Source organism: Corvus hawaiiensis, unplaced genomic scaffold (genome assembly GCF_020740725.1).
Source record: "Corvus hawaiiensis isolate bCorHaw1 unplaced genomic scaffold, bCorHaw1.pri.cur scaffold_285_ctg1, whole genome shotgun sequence".
Classification (NCBI taxonomy): domain Eukaryota; kingdom Metazoa; phylum Chordata; class Aves; order Passeriformes; family Corvidae; genus Corvus; species Corvus hawaiiensis.
The window spans coordinates 23682-41606 of NW_025963341.1; the positions used below are offsets into that span (position 1 = coordinate 23682).

Below are 17925 nucleotides of genomic sequence, written 5' to 3' on the forward strand. Positions count from 1 at the left end.
GTGGGGGTCAGGGGGCCCGGGGGACCTGTGGGGATCTCGGGGAGGGGGTCTGGGGGGGTGGGGGTCCTCAGGGGGGCGTGAGGGGATCCTGGGGGGTTGTGAGGAGCTCCCGGGGCGGGTATGGGGGTCTCGGGAGGGGTCTGTAAGGTGCTGGGTGGTCCCGGGGGGGGTCTGCGGGGGGGTCCGTCGGGGTGTCAGGGTGTTAACGGGGGGTCCCGGGGGGCCGTGGGGGGGTCCCGAGGGGGCTCTGTCGGGGGGTCCCGGGGGTGGGTCTGTAGGGGAGGGGTCGGTGAGGAGGGGTCTCCGGCCGGCGCTCACCTCTCACACTCCCCGCCGCATCCCCGCCGCTGCCGCCGCCGGTCACCGGGACACACCGGCCCGGCCCCGCCCCCTGCGGCTGGACACGCCCCCTCCGGTACCGACCACGCCCCTTTCGGTACCGACCACGCCCCTTTCGGTACCGACCACGCCCCTTTCGGTACCGGTCCCAGGCACCGCCCGGTACCGATTCCCCCCCCCCCCCTTCTTTTCCCGGAGGTCATTGTGGTTCAGAGCCTGTCGCCAGATCGTGACAGAGACCGGGAGCTCCCAGGCCCCCCCCAGAGCCTTTAACAGCTCCCAGGAGACCCTCAAAAGCCCCCTGTGAGCACCCCCAAAACCCCTCAGCCTCCCTAAGCCCCACCCAGGTACCCCCCAGAGTCCCCACAAACACCCCCAGGGGCAGGGAGAGGCAGTGGCAGAGGGACAGGTGGTGACAGGGACACCTGGGGGGACAGGGCCAGGCTACACACCACTGCCCACACAGCCACGCACTAATGAACCCCGTTAATCACCTGTCCAGCAGCTGCTTCCAGTCCAGGGCCATGCTTGGGCGAGCGCGACAGTGGCGGGAGGGACAGGAGCCGAGCAGAACGGGAGACCCCCCAGATGAGGGGAAAGGCGTGAGGGACCCCCAGGGTGGGGTGAGGGGATGAGGGGATGAGGGGATGAGGGGATGAGGGGAAAGGGGAAACCCCGCCATGATGGCACCCACAGAATGAGGTGAGAGCAGCCCCTCACCATGACAGGACACCCAAGGCTGAGGGGGACGTGAGGGGAGGAAGGTGAGGGGAGAACCCCCTGCCATGATGGGGGACCCCAGGGTGAGGGGAAGGGGGAGAGGGGATGGGGAACCCCCACCATGATGGGACCCCAGGGCTGAGGGCTGAGCCTCCGCCATGTTGGGACCCTCAGCGTGAGGGGAGGGGGGTGAATGGAGCCCCCCATGGCCAGACCCCAGAGCCGGGGGCTCACCCACCACTAGAGACCCCCACATTCAGGACCTGAGGAGGGTCCCGAAGGAGCAATGAGAGTCCAAAGGGGGCCTGCGGGCCCAGGGAGGAATTTGGGGCATCCTGGGGGAATCTGGGGAGTCCCGAGGGGACTTGGGGGTTCCCGAGGGTGTCTGGGACTCCCGAGGGAGGGTTTGGAGGAGTTTGGGGTGTCCCAGGGGAATTTGGGGGTCCTGAGAGGTCTCTCCCCCCTCCCCCCCCATCCCTCGCTTCCCTCAGCGCTTTCCCGCCCTTTTCGCGTTCCTGCGCGGCCGCCAGGGGGCGCCCGCGCTCCCCACCACGGCTCCCGCCGCTGCCGCGCGCCCGCGTCTGATTGGCCGCGCCCTCAGCGAGGCCCCGCCCCCTCCCCAGCGCGGCGCCAGCGGGGGGGCGTGGCCTGAGAGGGAAGGGGGCGTGGCCTGAGAGGGAAGGGGGCGTGGCCTGAGAGAGAAGGGGGCGTGGCCTCGATGGAGGGGCGTGGCCACCGAGTGCCCCATAGCGGCCTATAGCGGCCTATAGTGCCCCATAGCGCCCCATAGAGCCCCATAGCGCCCCATAGAGCCCCACAGCGCCCTATAGAGACCCCACAGTGCCCTACAGAGACCCCAGCGTGCCCTATAGAGACCCTATAGCGCCCTATAGAGACCCCACAGTGCCCTACAGAGACCCCAGAGTGCCCTACAGAGACCCCAGCGTGCCCTATAGAGACCCTATAGCGCCCTATAGAGACCCCACAGTGCCCTACAGAGACCCCACAGTACCCTATAGAGACCCTATAGCTCCCTATAGAGACCCTATAGCTCCCTATAGAGACCCCAGCGTGCCCTATAGAGACCCACAGTGCCCTACAGAGACCCTATAGCACCCTATAGAGACCCCAGAGTACCCTATAGAGACCCCACAGCGCCCTATAGAGACCCACAGCGCCCTATAGAGACCCCACAGTGCCCTACAGAGACCCCACAGCGCCCTATAGAGACCCTATAGCACCCTATAGAGACCCCACAGTGCCCTATAGAGACCCCACAGCACCCTATAGAGACCCTATAGCACCCTATAGAGACCCCCACAGTGCCCTATAGAGACCCACAGCGCCCTACAGAGACCCCACAGCGCCCTATAGAGACCCCAGAGTGCCCTACAGAGACCCCACACTACCCTATAGAGACCCACAGTGCCCTATAGAGACCCCACAGTGCCCTATAGAGACCCACAGTGCCCTATAGAGACCCCACAGCGCCCTATAGAGACCCCACAGTGCCCTATAGAGACCCTACAGTGCCCTATAGAGACCCCACAGCGCCCTACAGAGACCCCACACTACCCTATAGAGACCCACAGTGCCCTACAGAGACCCTATAGCTCCCTATAGAGACCCCAGCGTGCCCTATAGAGACCCACAGTGCCCTACAGAGACCCTATAGCACCCTATAGAGACCCCACAGTGCCCTATAGAGACCCACAGCGCCCTACAGAGACCCCACAGCGCCCTATAGAGACCCCACAGCGCCCTATAGAGACCCCACACTACCCTATAGAGACCCACAGTGCCCTATAGAGACCCACGGTGACCCCTGCCCCCCCCACCACCCACAGCGCCCTGGGGGGACCCCTGACCCCCCCAGAGACCCCCCCCCCCCCCGGCAATGATGTCATTGACAACGGTGACGTCATTGGTCATGTTGGCACCCGCGGTGACGTCATTGGACATGCCCATCCTGCCAGTGACGTCATCGGCCACCTCGGTGAGGTCATTTGGCAGGCACGCCTTGCTGGTGATGTCACCGGACACACCCATCCCACTGATGACGTCATTGGCTACGTCAGGGAGGCCATTGGCCACGCTGGCATTGACATCACTGGCCACGCCCATCTTGCTGCTGACGTCACGGCTCACGCTGATGCTGTTGATGATGTCATCGGCCACGGCGACGACGTCACTGGCCACGCTCACGCCGGCAATGACGTCACCGGCCGCATCAGTGACGTCACCGCCCACATCGATGACGTCACGGGGCCATCGATGACGTCATCGGTTGGGCTGGGAGCTCGTGGCCAGGCCGGGCGTGGCCAGTGGCCGGTGCGTCCGGCTCACTCCCGTGTCCGCAGGCGCAGGTACCCCCCCCCCGCTGGCCAGCGCCAGGGCCCCCCCCAGCCCGGCCAGCACCGGGCAGTGCCCAGGGCGGCCACCGCCGGCCCGGCCACCTCCGGCCGCAAAGAGCCCGGCCGCCAGCAGCGCCGCCAGCCCTGCGGGGACACGGGGGGCACTCAGGGCACAGCCGGGGGGGACACCCAGGGGGGCACCCAGGGGAGCCGGGGGGGGGTCCCAGGGGGTTTTGGGGTCACTGACCTGCCAGCAGCTGGGCAGCGGCCGAGGGCAGGAAGAGGCGGCCGCGGGGCCCCCCCAGCAGCTGCCAGAGGAAGAGGAGGAGGCCGAGGGCCGAGAGCAGCAGGGCGGCCACCGTCAGCCCCTGCACCCCCCGCAGCACCGCTGGGGACGGGGGAGAGCCTCTGTGAGCCCCCCGAAAGTGACCACGGCCATGCCAGACTGACCACGGCCACGCCAGACTGACCACGGCCACCCCCAAAACTGACCACAGCAACCCCCAGACTGACCACAGCCACGCCAGACTGACCACGGCCACGCCAGACTGACCACGGCCACCCCCAAAACTGACCACAGCAACCCCCAGACTGACCACAGCCACGCCAGACTGACCACGGCCACGCCAGACTGACCACGGCCACCCCCAAAACTGACCACGGCAACCCCCAAACTGACCACGGCAACGCCAGACTGACCATGGCCACGCCAGACTGACCATGGCCACCCCCAAAACTGACCACGGCCACCCCCAAAACTGACCACAGCAACCCCCAAAACTGACCACGGCAACGCCAGACTGACCACGGCAACGCCAGACTGACCACAGTCCCCAAAACTGATCACAGCCACGCCAGACTGACCACGGCCATGCCAGACTGACCACGGCCACGCCAGACTGACCACGGCCACCCCCAAAACTGACCACGGCCACCCCCAAAACTGACCACAGCAACCCCCAAAACTGACCACGGCCACGCCAGACTGACCACGGCAACCCCCAAACTGACCACAGTCCCCAAAACTGATCACGGCCACGCCAGACTGACCATGGCCACCCCCAAAACTGACCACAGCAACCCCCAAAACTGACCACGGCCACGCCAGACTGACCACGGCCACGCCAGACTGACCACGGCAACCCCCAAACTGACCACAGTCCCCAAAACTGATCACAGCCACGCCAGACTGACCACGGCCATGCCAGACTGACCACGGCCACGCCAGACTGACCATGGCCACCCCCAAAACTGACCACAGCAACCCCCAGACTGACCACAGCCACGCCAGACTGACCACGGCCACGCCAGACTGACCATGGCCACCCCCAAAACTGACCACAGCAACCCCCAGACTGACCACAGCCACCCCAAAACTGACCACGGCCACCCCCAAAACTGACCACAGCAACCCCCAGACTGACCACGGCCACGCCAGACTGACCACGGCAACGCCAGACTGACCACGGCAACCCCCAAACTGACCACAGTCCCCAAAACTGATCACAGCCACGCCAGACTGACCACGGCCACGCCAGACTGACCACGGCCACCCCCAAAACTGACCACAGCAACCCCAAACTGACCACAGCCACCCCAAAACTGACCACGGCCACCCCCAAAACTGACCACAGCAACCCCCAAAACTGAGCACAGCCCCAAAACTGACCACAGCCCCCAAAACTGACCACAGCCCCCCCAAACTGACCACAGCAACCCCCAAAACTGACCACAGCCCCCCCCAAACTGACCACAGCCCTCCCCGAAACTGACCACAGCCACCCCAAACTGACCACAGCCACCCCAAAACTGACCACAGCCCCCCCCAAACTGACCACGGCCACGCCAGACTGACCACAGCCACCCCCAAAACTGACCACAGCCACCCCCAAAACTGACCACAGCCACCCCAAACTGACCACAGCCACCCCAAAACTGACCACAGCCCCCAAAACTGACCACAGCAACCCCCAAAACTGACCACAGCCACGCCAGACTGACCACAGCCCCCCAAACTGACCACAGCAACCCCAAAGTGACCACAGCCCCCAAAACTGACCACAGCCCCCAAAACTGACCACAGCAACCCCAAACTGACCACAGCAACTCCCAAAACTGACCACAGCCCCCCCCAAACTGACCACAGCCCCCAAACTGACCACAGCAACCCCAAACTGACCACAGCAACCCCCGAGCCCCCCCCCGACCCCTTTGAACCCCCCCCAAACCCCCCCTGAACTTCCCCCGCGCCCACCAGAGCCCCTCCCTGGGGGAAAACCCAGCGTGAGCCCCCCAAAAGCCCCCTGTGCCCCCACCCCCCGTGCCCCCCACCCCCCCAAGACCCTCCCCCAGTGCCCCCCGCCCCTCCCCCGGACCCCCCCAGTGCCCCCCACTCACGGCTGAGCCCGAGGCTGCTGCACTCCCAGCCCTGGGAGCGGTTTTGGGGGGCACAGTCGTACCAGAGGTTCAGCGCCTGCGCATCCGGCAGCACCCACCAGCCCTGGGGGGGCACGGCAGGGGGCTGGGACCCCCCCCCCGAACATCCCCGAGACCCCCAAAACACCCCCGGGACCCCCAAAACAGCCCCTGAGACACCCCCAGTATGCTGAGAGCTCCCCAAATACCCCTGGGACCCCCCCCTGAACACCCCAGGGACTCCCCAAACACCCCCGAGACACCCTCAGTATCCTGAGACCCTCCCAAACACCCCTGGGACCCCCCCTTAACACCCCAGGGACCCCCAAACACTCCCTGGGACCCCCAAACACCCCCTGGGACACCCCCAGTATCCTGAGACCCTCCCAAAACACCCCCTAGGACCCTCCCTTAACACCCTCTGGGACCCCCCCGAACACCCTCTGGGACCCCCCAAACACCCCCGGGACACCCCCTGAACACCCCAGGGACTCCCCAAACACCCCCGAGACACTCTCAGTAGGCTGAGACCCCCCCAAACACCCCTGGGACCCCCCCGTGAACACCCCAGGGACCCCCAAACACCCCCTAGGACCCTCCCTTAACACCCCAGGGACCCCCCCAAACACCCTCTGGGACCCCCCCAAACACCCCCGGGACACCCCCAGTATCCTGAGAGCCCCCCAAAACACCCCTGGGACCCCCCCTGAACACTCCCTGGGACCCCCAAACACCCCCTGGGACACCCCCAGTATGCTGAGACCCCCCCCCAAAACACCCCTGGGACCCCCCCTTAACACCCCAGGGACCCCCAAACCCTCCCTGGGACCCCCCAAAACACCCCCTGGGACCCTCTCCTGACACCCAGGTCCCTCCCGTGGGTCGCAGTTTGGGGCGGGGGTCCCGCCGTGGGTCCTGGGGGGGGAAGGGGGGGAGGGTCCCACCTTATCCAGGGTGGCGACGAAGAGGAGCAGCAGGACCAGGAGGTGCAGGGCGGCCACGGCGGCCGGGAGGAAATTCATGGTGCTGCTGGGGGGGTTCGGGGGGGCTCAGCGGGACCCCAGAGCCCCCTTCAAGCCCCCCCAGAGCCCCCCAGAAATCCCCCAGAGCCCCTTCCCAGCCCTCCCAGCCGCCATGGCCCCGCAGCCCCCAAACACCCCCAGAGACCCCCCTGAACCCCCCCAGAGCCCCCCAGAAACCCCCCAGAGCCTCTCCCCAGCCCTCACAGCCGCCACGGCCCCGCAGCCCCCAAACACCCCCAGAGACCCCCCCAGATCCCCACAGATCCCCCTGAGACCCCCAGAGACCCCCAGAGCCCCCCACAGATCCCCCCCAGAGCCCCCCACAGATCCCCCCCAAAGCCCCCACAGAGCCCCCCACAGATCCCCCTGAACCCCCCCAGAATCCCCTGAGACCCCCACAGATCCCCCTGAACCCCCCCAGATCCCCCCCCGAGCCCCCTCAGGTCCCCCTGAACACTCCCAGAGCCCCCCGAGACCCCCACAAATCCCCCTGAACCCCCCACAGATCCCCCTGAACCCCCCCAGAGCCCTCCAGGACCCCCCCCACAGATCCCCCTGAACCCCCTCAGAGCCCCCCAGGACCCCCCCAGATCCCCTGAACCCCCTCAGAGCCCTCTGAGCCCCCCATAGATCCCCCTAAACCCCCCCAGATCCCCCTGAACCCCCCCAGAGCACCCCCCAGATCCCCCTGGACTCCCCCAGAGCCCCCCAGATCCCCCTGAACCCCCCCCAGTTCCCCCTGAATCCCCCATAAACCCCCCAGAGCCCCCCACAGATCTTCCTGAACCCCCCTAGAGCCCCCCCCAGTTCCCCCCGAACCCCCTCAGAGCCCCCCAGGACCCCCCAGTTCCCCCTGAACCCCCCATAAACCCCCCAGAGCCCCCCCCAGATCCCCCTGAATCCCCCCAGAGCCCCCCTCAGTTTCCCCGGAACCCCCCAGAGCCCCCCCAGGACCCCCCCAGTTCCCCCCCCACCCCCCCACCCTGTTTTTGGGGGTCTCTCGCGGGTCCGGCAGCTCCGCTCGCTCCGTTAGGGAGTGGGCGTGGCCTCCGCGGTCCCGGCCACGCCCCAAAATGACCGCACCCACCCTCCGGCCACGCCCACAAAGCGGCCACACCCACCCCTGACCACGCCCACCCCGCCCACGCGCTGAATGGCCCCCTCCCCCCCAAATCCTGGCTGCTGATTGGCTGAGAGCCCGACACCCCGCATCCTATTGGGTGTGGATTTTGGGGTGGCGGCTGATTGGTTGAAAACTTTGCTGGCTTCTGATTGGCTCGTTGCTTTATTGCCCCGCCTCCCCCGCGCCCACCGTGGGCTTTCATTGGTCGGGAAGTGAAGGGGCGTGGTTTGTGTGTAAAAGCGCGGCCTCTGATTGGTTGTTGAGGCTGCGACCGCGCCCTGCTTGTGATTGGCTACAAGCCCGCGCCCCACCCGCGCTCTGATTGGTTGATTCCGGGCGGAGATGGGGGAGTGGGTCACGTGATTGATTTTGCGCGGGTTTCCAGCGTCACGTGGTTCGGCGAGGCCCCGCCCCTTGGCGACCGCTCCATGGCAACGGCGGTGGCGGTCACGTGACCGCGGTCGGGGCCGGGATGGGCAATTTGGGGGTCCTGGGGGGGAAATTGGGGGGGGTGTGGGGATGGGGGGGGCCTAGGGGGAGCCTTGGAGAGGGACTCGGTGGGCTGGGGGTATTTGGGGGGGCCTTGGGGGGGGATTCGGGGGGGCTTTGGGGCATCTGGGAGGGGTGGGGGGAGGGGAAGGGGGAGGGGAGTGGGTTGCCCCCCTCTGTTGCCACCAACAAACCGGTGCCAGCCCCGGGAGGAGCCGCGCTGCCAGGAGGGGACAGTGGGGCAGCATGGGGACAGTCCCGCACCCATGGGTGGGGTTGGGGTGGCTGGGTGGGGGTCCCGGACCCATAGATGAGGGTCCCAGTGTCCCCCCCCCCGCAGATGGACAGGGCCCAGCGCAGGGTGGAGGTGCTGGAGGATCAAGTGCAGCGGGTGAGATACGCCCCCCCCCCCGGGATGTGGGTGGGGGTCCTGGGGCCGTGGGTGGGGGTCCCAGACACCTGGGTGGGGGTCCAGACCCATGGGTGAGGGTCTCAGGGCTATGGGTGGGGGTCCAGACCCATGGGTGAGGGTCCCAGACCCATGGGCGGGGGTCCCAGCCCCACGGGTGAGGGTCTCAGGGCTATGGCTGGGGGTCCCAGACCCATGGGTGAGGGTCTCAGGGCTATGGCTGGGGGTCCCAGACCCATGGGTGGGGGTCCCAGACCCATGGGTGGGGTCTCAGGGCTATGGGTGGGGGTCCCAGACCCATGTCAGGACCATGGGTGGGGGTCTGAGGTCTCTGCAGGGGTCTCTGTCTGGGGGTCCAGGGGTGGGGGTCGGGGGCCATGAGTGGGGGTCCCTTTGGGGGGTCCCTGACCCATGGGAGGGTCCCTTTGGGGGGTCCCAGGGGGTGCCAGACCCACGGGGGTCCCTCAGCTGGCATTGCCCTGACTGGAGGGGGGTCCCTGACCCGTTTTTGGGGGGGGTCCTGCAGGCGGGGGCGCTGCTGGGGGGGGTCCCTGACCCATTCTGGGGGAGTCCTGCAGGCGGGGGTGGCACTGGGGGGGTCCCTGGGGGGTCCCTAACCCATTTTGGGGGGGTCCCTGGCGGTCCCTGACCCGTTTTGGGGGGGTCCTGCAGGTGGGAGCGGCGCTGGGGGGGGGTCCCTGGGGGCCCTGCCCCATTTTGGGGGGGTCCCTGGCGGTCCCTGACCCGTTTTGGGGGGGTCCCTGACCGGTTTTCGGGGGGTCCTGCAGGTGGGAGCGGCGCTGGGGGGGTCCCTGGGGGTCCCTGACCCATTTTGGGGGGGTCCCTGGGGGTCCCTGACCCGTTTGGGGGGGGGTCCCGCAGGCAGGGGTGGCGCTGGGGGGGTCCCTGGGGGTCCCTGACCCGTTTGGGGGGGGGTCCCTGGGGGCCGTGCCCCATTTTGGGGGGGTCCCTGGGGGTCCCTGACCCGTTTGGGGGGGGTCCCGCAGGCGGGGGCGGCGCTGGGGGGGTCCCTGGGGGCCCTGCCCCGCCTGCGCCGGGAGCTGGAGGGGCTGCGGGGGGGAGCGGCAGCGGCTGCGGCGGCTCCTGAGGCGGCGGCTGCAGGTGAGAGACCCCCCCAAAAACCCAGGGGAGACCCCCCCCAAAAACCCAGGGGAGACCCCCCCCAAATCCAGAGCAGACCCCCCCAAAATCCAGGACAGACCCCCCCAAAATCCAGGGGAGACCCCCTCAAATCCAGGGGAGACCCCCAGAGCCCAGCAGGTGGGAGGGAGTGATCTGATTGGCCGGGAGGGGGATTCCCCCTGGTGACATCATCAGGATGGGAGGCTCTGATTGGGGGGCCAACAGGGGGATCCCAGGGTGATGGAGGGCTCTGATTGGCTGGGGGGTGGATCCTGGGGTGATGGAGGGCTCTGATTGGCTGGGGGGTGGATCCTGGGGTGATGGAGGGCTCTGATTGGCTGGAAGGTGGATCCCAGGGTGACGGAGGGCTCTGATTGGCTGGGGGGGTGGATCCTGGGGCGATGGAGGGCTCTGATTGGCTGGGGAGTGGATCCCAGAGGTGATGGAGGGCACTGATTGGCCTGGGGGGGGATTCCGGGGTGACGGAGGACTCTGATTGGTTGGGGGGTGGATCCCTGGGTGATGGGTGGCTCTGATTGGCTGGGGGGTGGATCCCAGAGGTGACGGAGGGCTCTGATTGGCTGGCGGGTAGATCCCAGAGGTGACGGAGGGCTCTGATTGGCTGGTGGCTGGATCCTAGAGGTGACGGAGGGCTCTGATTGGCTGGGGAGTGGATCCCAGACTGACAGAGGGCTCTGATTGGCTGCAGGAGCTGGAGGAGACCCAGCGGGAGATCGAGGCCGAGCTGGAGCGAGCGGCGACGGCCCAGAGTGACCAGTGGGGACCCCCCCAAAAACCCCCAAATCCCCCCAAAAACCCCTCAATACCCCCCGACCCCCCCTTCAACACCCCCAAAACCCCCTGAGCTCCCCAAAACCTTTGGTTCCCCCCCCCCCCAAATCCGTGGGTGCCCCTCACCCACGCCCCCCACCCCGTGTCCCCCCCAGGGCACCGCGGGGGTCCCGGGGGTCCCGGTGGGCGCAGGACGAGGCCGAGCGGGAGCGGCGCCGGCGCCGGGAGCGGGAGCGGCGCCTCCGGAGCTTCATGGCCGCCAAGGAGAGACCCCGGCCGCGCCTGGGTACCCTTGGGGGGGCACCTGGGGGGCATCCGAGACCCCCTGGGGTGCCTGGGTGGGGGTTGGGGGTCCCTGGGTGTCCCCTCCAGACCCCTGGGTCCCTTGGGGGGGGTTTGGGGGTCCCTGGGTCCCTTGGGGGGGAAGTTTGGGGGTCCCTGGGTGTCCCCTCCAGACCCCTGGGTCCCTTTTGGGGGGGAGTTTTGGGGGTCCCTGGGTCCCTTGGTTGGGCGTTTGGGGGTCCCTGGGTGTCCCCCCAGACCCCTGGGTGCCCTTAGGGGGAGTTTTGGGGGTCCCTGGGTCCCTTGGTTGGGCGTTTGGGGGGTCCCTGGGTGTCTCCTCCAGACCCCTGGGTGCCCTTAGGGGGAGCTTTGGGGGTCCCTGGGTGCCCTTGGGGGGGGGGGTTGGGGGTCCCTGGGTGCCCCCTCCAGACCCCTGGGTCCCTTGGGGGGGGTTTGGGGGTCCCTGGGTACCTTTGGGGGCGGTTCGGGGGTCCCTGGGTGCCCCCTCCAGACCCCTGGGTCCCTTGGGGGGGGGGTTGGGGGTCCCTGGGTGCCCTTGGGAGGGGTTCGGGGGTCCCTGGGTGTCCCCTCCAGACCCCTGGGTCCCTTTTGGGGGGGAGTTTTGGGGATCCCTGGGTGCCCTTGGGGGGGTTTTGGGGGTCCCTGGGTGTCCCCCCCCAGACCCCTGGGTCCCTTGGTTGGGCGTTTGGGGGTCCCTGGGTGTCCCCTCCAGACCCCTGGGTCCCTTTGGGGGGGGGGGTTTGGGGGTCCCTGGGTGCCCTTTGGAGGGTTTGGGGGTCCCTGGGTCCCCTTGGGGGGGCTTGGGGGTCCCTGGGTGTCCCCTCCAGACCCCTGGGTGCCCTTAGGGGGAGTTTTGGGGGTCCCTGGGTGCCCTTGGGGGGGGTTTGGGGGTCCCTGGGTGTCCCCTCCAGACCCCTGGGTGCCCTTAGGGGGAGTTTTGGGGGTCCCTGGGTGCCCCCTCCAGACCCCTGGGTCCCTTGGGGGGGATTTGGGGGGCCCCTGGGTGCCCTTGGGGGGGTTTGGGGGTCCCTGGGTGCCCTTGGGAGGGGTTTGGGGGTCCCTGGGTGTCCCCTCCAGACCCCTGGGTCCCTTTGGGGGAGGAGTTTTGGGGATCCCTGGGTGCCCTTGGGGGGGGTTGGGGGTCCCTGGGTGTCCCCCTCCAGACCCCTGGGTCCCTTGGGGGGGGGGGTTTGGGGGTCCCTGGGTACCTTTGGGGGCGGTTTGGGGGTCCCTGGGTGTCCCCTCCAGACCCTGGGTCCCTTGGGGGGGGGTGGTTTGGGGGGTCCCTGGGTGCCCTTGAAGGGGGTTTTGGGGTCCCTGGGTGCCCCCCCAAAGCTGGCTCATGGGTGTCCCCCCAGCACGGCCCCCGCCCGATGCACCGAGCCCCCCCAGAAGCCCCCGGGGACCCCCCTGAGGGGCTGGGGGAGGGGCTGGAGCCCCCCGGGGAGGAGGAGGAGGAGGAGGAGGAGGAGGAGGCCTGGATGGAGGGTGAGGAGGGACGGGGGGGTTTGGGGGGCTCCGATGGGTTTGGAGGGGCTTAGGACAGGTTTGGGGGTGCTGGGGGGGTCCCAAGGCAGTTTGGAGGGGGTCCCAAGGGGGTTGGGGGGGTCCCAGGGTGGTTTTGGGAGTTCTGGGGAGGGGGGGGAGGGACCAGAGGGGTTTTGGGGGGTCCTGGGGTGGCTTTGAGGGGGGGTCCCAGCGCTGTTTGGGGCGGTCCTAGGGTGGGTTTGGGGTGCAGGGGGGGTCTCAGAGGGGGTCCCATGTTGGTTTTTGGGGTGCAGGGTGTTCTCAGGGTGGATTTTAGGGTTCGGGGGGGGGTCCTGAGTTTGATTTTTGGGGTACAGGGGGGGCACAGACCTTTTCCCAGTTCTTGCTGCTGACGGAGCAGCACCGGGGAGCTTCAGGAGCTGCAGCAGCACGTGGAGCAGGTGGGACCCCCCAAAAAACCCCTCCTAACACCCCAAAACCCCCCAGAGCACCCCAAACTCCCCCTGGAACCCAAATATCCCCCTAATTTCCCCCCCCCAAACCACCAATAACCCCCCCAGACCTTCCAATCTCCCCAGTTCCTCTTCTGAGGTACCCAAATCCCCCTTAGAGCTCCCCAAAACCCCTCCAGCCCCCCCAAAAAAAACCCAAAAATTCCCCCCCCAACCCCCTCCCCAGCTTCGGGCAGCGGTGGCAGCGGCAGAGACCCCCGAGGAGCCGGGGGGACCCCCGGGGACCCCGAAATTGAGATCCAGGAGCTGCGGGAGCAGGAGCGGCAGGGGAGGGAGCAGCTGGAGGAGCTGCGGGCAGGTATTGGGGGGACCCCAAATTTGGGGAGGGGGGCGGTCCCGGGGGTTTGGAGGGGACACAGAGGTTTGGAGAGGGTGATTGGAGGGTGTTGAAGGGGTTAATTTGGGTCTGGGGGGGCCGATTTGGGGTCTGGGGGACCGATTTGGAGTCTCGCAGGGGTGTTTGGGGGGTTTATTTGGGGTTCGGGGGGGTGATTTGGGTTTTTGGGGTGTAACTGGGGGGCTTGGGGGGGGGGCAAGAGTCCGGGGGGACCCCCAGGTTTGGGGGGACCCCCTGATTTTGGGGGTGTTCCCCCACCCACCCAGGGCTGGCGGCGCTGCTGGCCCAGCTGGAGGAGGGGCAGGGGGACCCCGACCCCACCCAGGACCCCCCTTGGGACCCCCCTTGGGACCCCCCCGGGAATTCCGACCCCCTGTGGGAGCAGCTCTGGCGCCTGGAAGTTGGGGTGACCCGACTGCTGCTGCGGGGGGGGACCCCCAGGTACTGGCGAGGGGCTGGGGGGGCACTGGAGCAACTGGGAGCAACTGGGGGCAACTGGGGGGCTCGGGGAGGTGAGGTCAGGGAGGTTCTGGGGGGAGCGGTTTTGGGGGAGGGGAATTTGGGGGTTCATTGGGGGAAAATTGGGGGGTCCTGGGGGGAGAAATTGGTGCCTCTGTGGGGGGAACTGGGGTGTTGGGGGAGGGGAGGGAACTGGAGGCTTGGGGGGTGTGACTGGGGGGGGTTTTGGGGTGGAACTGGGGGGTTTTTGGGAGGTTTGGGGCTCCCCCGCCCCCCCCACTGTTCCACTCTGCCTCCAGGTCCTGGCAGGGAACGAGGCCATGTGGGGTCGACCCCCCCCCTCCCGCGACCCCCCAGCCCCAGGTGAGCCCCCCGGGACCCCCCTGGCAGTGAGGGGGGGGTTCCCCCCTTGTCACAGCACCTATGGGTGTCCCCCGCATCCCCTCAGGGAGGACCCCGCGGCCGGGGAGGAGGAGGAGGAGGAGAGACCCCTGAGCCCCGGCGAGCTGCGGGAGAGGGTCCTGCGAGAGGTGGGGGCACAGGGGTGCGGTCCTGGCACGTGGGTGGGGGTCCCAGACCCAAGGGTGGGGGTCCCGGAGGCATGGATGGAGCTCCCGGTCCATGGGTGGGTGGTCCTGGGACCATGGCTGGGGATCCCAGAGCAATGGGTGGGGGGTCCCGGAGCAATGGGTGGGGGTCCTGGAGCCATGGATGGAGCTCCCAGTCCCATGGGTGGGTGGTCCTGGACCACGGCTGGGGATCCCAGAGCAATGGGTGGGGGTCCTGGACACCTGGGTCCCCCCCCCTTATTCCTCTCCTCCCACAGGTGCTGAGCCGCGAGGGACCCCTCCCCACCCCCCGGCTGGATTTGGGGGGGGCCCCGGGCCGGGACACGTCATGGGAATGCTCCACACTAGCAAGGTATAGGGGGCTGAACCTCAGCTTTGTGGACAGCAGAGTCCCACAGTACTTTGCCAAAAGGTCAGGCGGTGCAGAGGTGCTGTGTTGACCACTCGTTGCCTCCGGCAACGGCCAAACTTCCCAAAACAGCCCAAAACGACCCAAAACGCGCCTCGGAGGGAGGGGGGAAGTGGGGGGGAGGGGGTGGGGGCGCCGCCCTTTGTCCCCCGTGTCACCCCACCCGCGGGCTGGGGACACACGTGAGTGCCCCCCCTCCCCCCCGCTCCGGGCACACCCCAGGGACCCCCCGAGCCCCCCCGGTCGTGGCGGTGCCCTGATGTCACTGCCCGGGACCCCCTGACGTCACTGCCCGGGACCCCCCTGACGTCACAGCCTCCCGGCCACGCCCCGGTGGGCACCGCCCGGGGCGACACGACTGGGACCGGCTCGGCGGAGAGACCCGAACCTGAGCGGAAACACACGAACCTGCCGGTGCCGGGGAGACCCGAACGCGCCCGGTGGGATCCGAACGTGTCTGAGGGGAGCCCGAACCGGGACCTAGCTCCGGAGAGACCCGAACCGTGAGGAGCCGAACCTCTCCGGAGAGACCCGAAGCACCCGAAACGGGACCGTTCCGTGCGAAGGGATCCGAACCTGGCCGGAGAGACCCGAACCCGCCCGAGGTGACCCGAACCGCGAGGAGCCCAACCGCTCCCGACAAACCCGAACGGGACCGTCCCGTCCGTAAGGACCCGGAGCGACCCGAACCGGAACCGCCCCGTCCGTAAGGACCCGGAGCGACCCGAACCGGGACCGCCCCGTCCGTAAGGACCGAAACCGCCCGGAGCGACCCCGAACCGGGACCGCCCCGTCCGTAAGGACCCGGAGCGACCCGAACCGGAACCGCCCCGTCCATAAGGACCGAACCCGCCCGGAGCGACCCGAACCGGAACCGCCCCGTCCGTAAGGACCCGAACCGAACCCCCCCAAGCTCGTTCGCAAACACCCGAGCCCACTCGGGTGAGTGCCGAGACCCACCCGGGGGTCTTGGGGGGCAGGGGAGGTGGCACAGTGGGGGGGACTGCCCCAGCCCAGCCCCCTCCCCGGGGTCTCCCCCGGACGCTTGGGACCCCCCCCCCAGTCACCCACAGGATGCAGCCAGCGCCCGGCTGGGGCGGGGCGACCCCAGGATGAGACGGGGAGGGGGGGGGGGGAAGGAAGGAGATTCTCCCGGGCCTTATTTGGGCACAGCCGTGACCGCCCCCCCGCCCCCCGCGGGCACGGGACCCCCCCCCCGACCCCCGGCGTGAGCCCCAGGATTCCTGGGATCTCCCGAACGCCGGGAATCCCCCAGAGCCCCCGGCTGCCCTCACTCCTTCCAGCCCCCCACAGCTCTCAGCCCAAATCCTGCTGATGCTCCCCGATCCTTCCCAGCCTCCCAATACCGTTCTCTTGCCCCCCAATATCCCGGGATAACCCGCTCCGTGCTGGCCCCCTCATCCCCCCCCCTGTGCTGCACCCAGGGCCTCAGCCCCCCCAGTACCGCCAGATCCCCCCAAATCCCCCCCAGATCCCTCCAGAAACCCCCATCTCCCCAATATCCCCCAGCACCTCAAGAGCCCCACGGCTCCCTGATGCCCCAATGCTGCTCAGCACCCCAATCCCCCCCCCCTCCCCCCAGCCCCCTGATACCCCCCCAGTAACCCCAGTAACCCCAATAACCCCGCGGAGCCCCTCATCTCTGCACAGCCCCTGGGATGCCCCTCTTCCCTCTCTGCCATGTGCGGGCCCCCAGCCCCCTCAATATCCCCGTTACCCTGACACCCCCCAGCCCCAATAACCCCCAATATCCCTGGTACCCCCAGCCCCAATAACCCCCAGTATCCCCTGGTATCCCCAGCCCCTCAATACCCCCGTTACCCTGACACCCCCCCAGCCCCAAAAACCCCCAATATCCCTGGTACCCCCAGCCCCTCAATACCCCCGTTACCCTGACACCCCCCAGCCCCAATAACCCTCAGTATCCCTGGTACCCCCCAGCCCCCAAAAACCCCCAATATCCCCTGGTACCCACCCAGCCCCAATAACCCCCAATATCCCTGATACCCCCAGCCCCAATAACCCCCAGTATCCCTCGTACCCCCAGCCCCTCAATACCCCCGTTACCCCTGACACCCCCCAGCCCCAAAAACCCCCCAATATCCCTGATACCCCCATCCCCAATAACCCCCAATATCCCCTCGTACCCCCAGCCCCAATAACCCCCAATATCCCCTCGTACCCCCAGCACCCCAATACTCCTCAATACCTCCAGATCCCCCAGCCCCCCACACCTCCCAACACCCCTGACCCCCCCATCTCTCCGCAGCCCCCAGGATGCCCCCTCCGTGCCGCCCCCCGTCCCCTCTCCGCTGCGTCCAGGCCCTCAGTGCCCTCCTGGCCCTGGCGCTGGCAGCAGCCCCTGGCTATTGGAACCCGGGCGAGGGCGACGGCTGCTTGTCCGCCTGGGCCTTGTCCTTCGTCTTCACCCTCCTCCTCCTCCTCAACGACGCCTTCCGCCGTCCGCCACCCCGCCGCGACCTTCCGCTGGCCCTGGCCACCGCCGCCGCCATGGCTTGCGCCACCGCCACCGTCCTGTGGCCGCTGGGCCACCTCCGGGGCCACGAGGGCGGCCAGGGCCGCCCCCGCGCCCTCCGCGCCGCTGCCACGGCCGCCTCGGCCATCGCCACGCTGGCCTACGCCGCCGAGGTGACCCGCGACCGGGCGCGACCCGGCGAGGCCGCCCCGTACCTGGCCACCCCCTCGGGGCTGCTCAAGGTGGCCGAAGCCTTCCTCGCCCTCCTCCTCCTCGGGCTGTCGGCCGAGCTGGGCGCGGCCTCGGGCCCCGCGGCCTTGCGCTGGTGTCTGGGCATCTACTGTGTGTCCTTCGTGCTGGGGGTGCTGCTGGTCGGGGGGTGCCTGCTGGGCTGGGGCTGGTGCGGGTGGATGCGGGACCCCGAGGGGCTGCGCTGGGGGCTGGGGGTCTACGCGGGGCTGGGGGTCGTGGCCTACGGGGCGGCCACGGTGCTGTGGGCGCTGTACAGCTTCTCGGACGACATGGGGGGGCCAGTCACGGAGAAC

The 17925-nt window shown here is 68.3% G+C and overlaps 2 protein-coding genes across 3 annotated transcripts; one reads left to right on the plus strand and one right to left on the minus strand.

Moving 5' to 3' along the window:
* Positions 1 to 2975: 2975 nt before the first annotated feature.
* LOC125320909 (epithelial membrane protein 3-like) lies at positions 2976 to 7924 on the minus strand. 2 transcript variants are annotated; one of them, XM_048293325.1, is made up of 5 exons: positions 7833 to 7924; positions 6773 to 6854; positions 5811 to 5913; positions 3661 to 3801; positions 2976 to 3557 (listed from the first exon to the last, which is right to left on the minus strand). In XM_048293325.1, the coding sequence occupies exons 2-5, from the start codon at positions 6848 to 6850 to the stop codon at positions 3340 to 3342; spliced, it is 540 nt and encodes a 179-aa protein (XP_048149282.1). In that variant the 5' UTR covers positions 6851 to 6854; positions 7833 to 7924; the 3' UTR covers positions 2976 to 3339. The 2 variants fall into 2 exon arrangements, with proteins under 2 accessions (XP_048149282.1, XP_048149283.1); XM_048293326.1 differs by having other exon boundaries at positions 6773 to 6857.
* A 2737-nt stretch (positions 7925 to 10661) lies between these two features.
* Positions 10662 to 17922, plus strand: LOC125320908 (proline-rich protein 36-like; the record flags this gene model as incomplete). The annotated part of the gene is made up of 12 exons (XM_048293324.1): positions 10662 to 10791; positions 10962 to 11092; positions 12954 to 13037; positions 13276 to 13407; positions 13713 to 13887; positions 14205 to 14268; positions 14354 to 14435; positions 14732 to 14826; positions 15106 to 15386; positions 15555 to 15629; positions 15725 to 15825; positions 17174 to 17922. Coding segments are annotated over exons 2-12 (1872 nt in total), but the record flags the coding sequence as incomplete, so codon positions are not given.
* Positions 17923 to 17925: the final 3 nt, after the last annotated feature.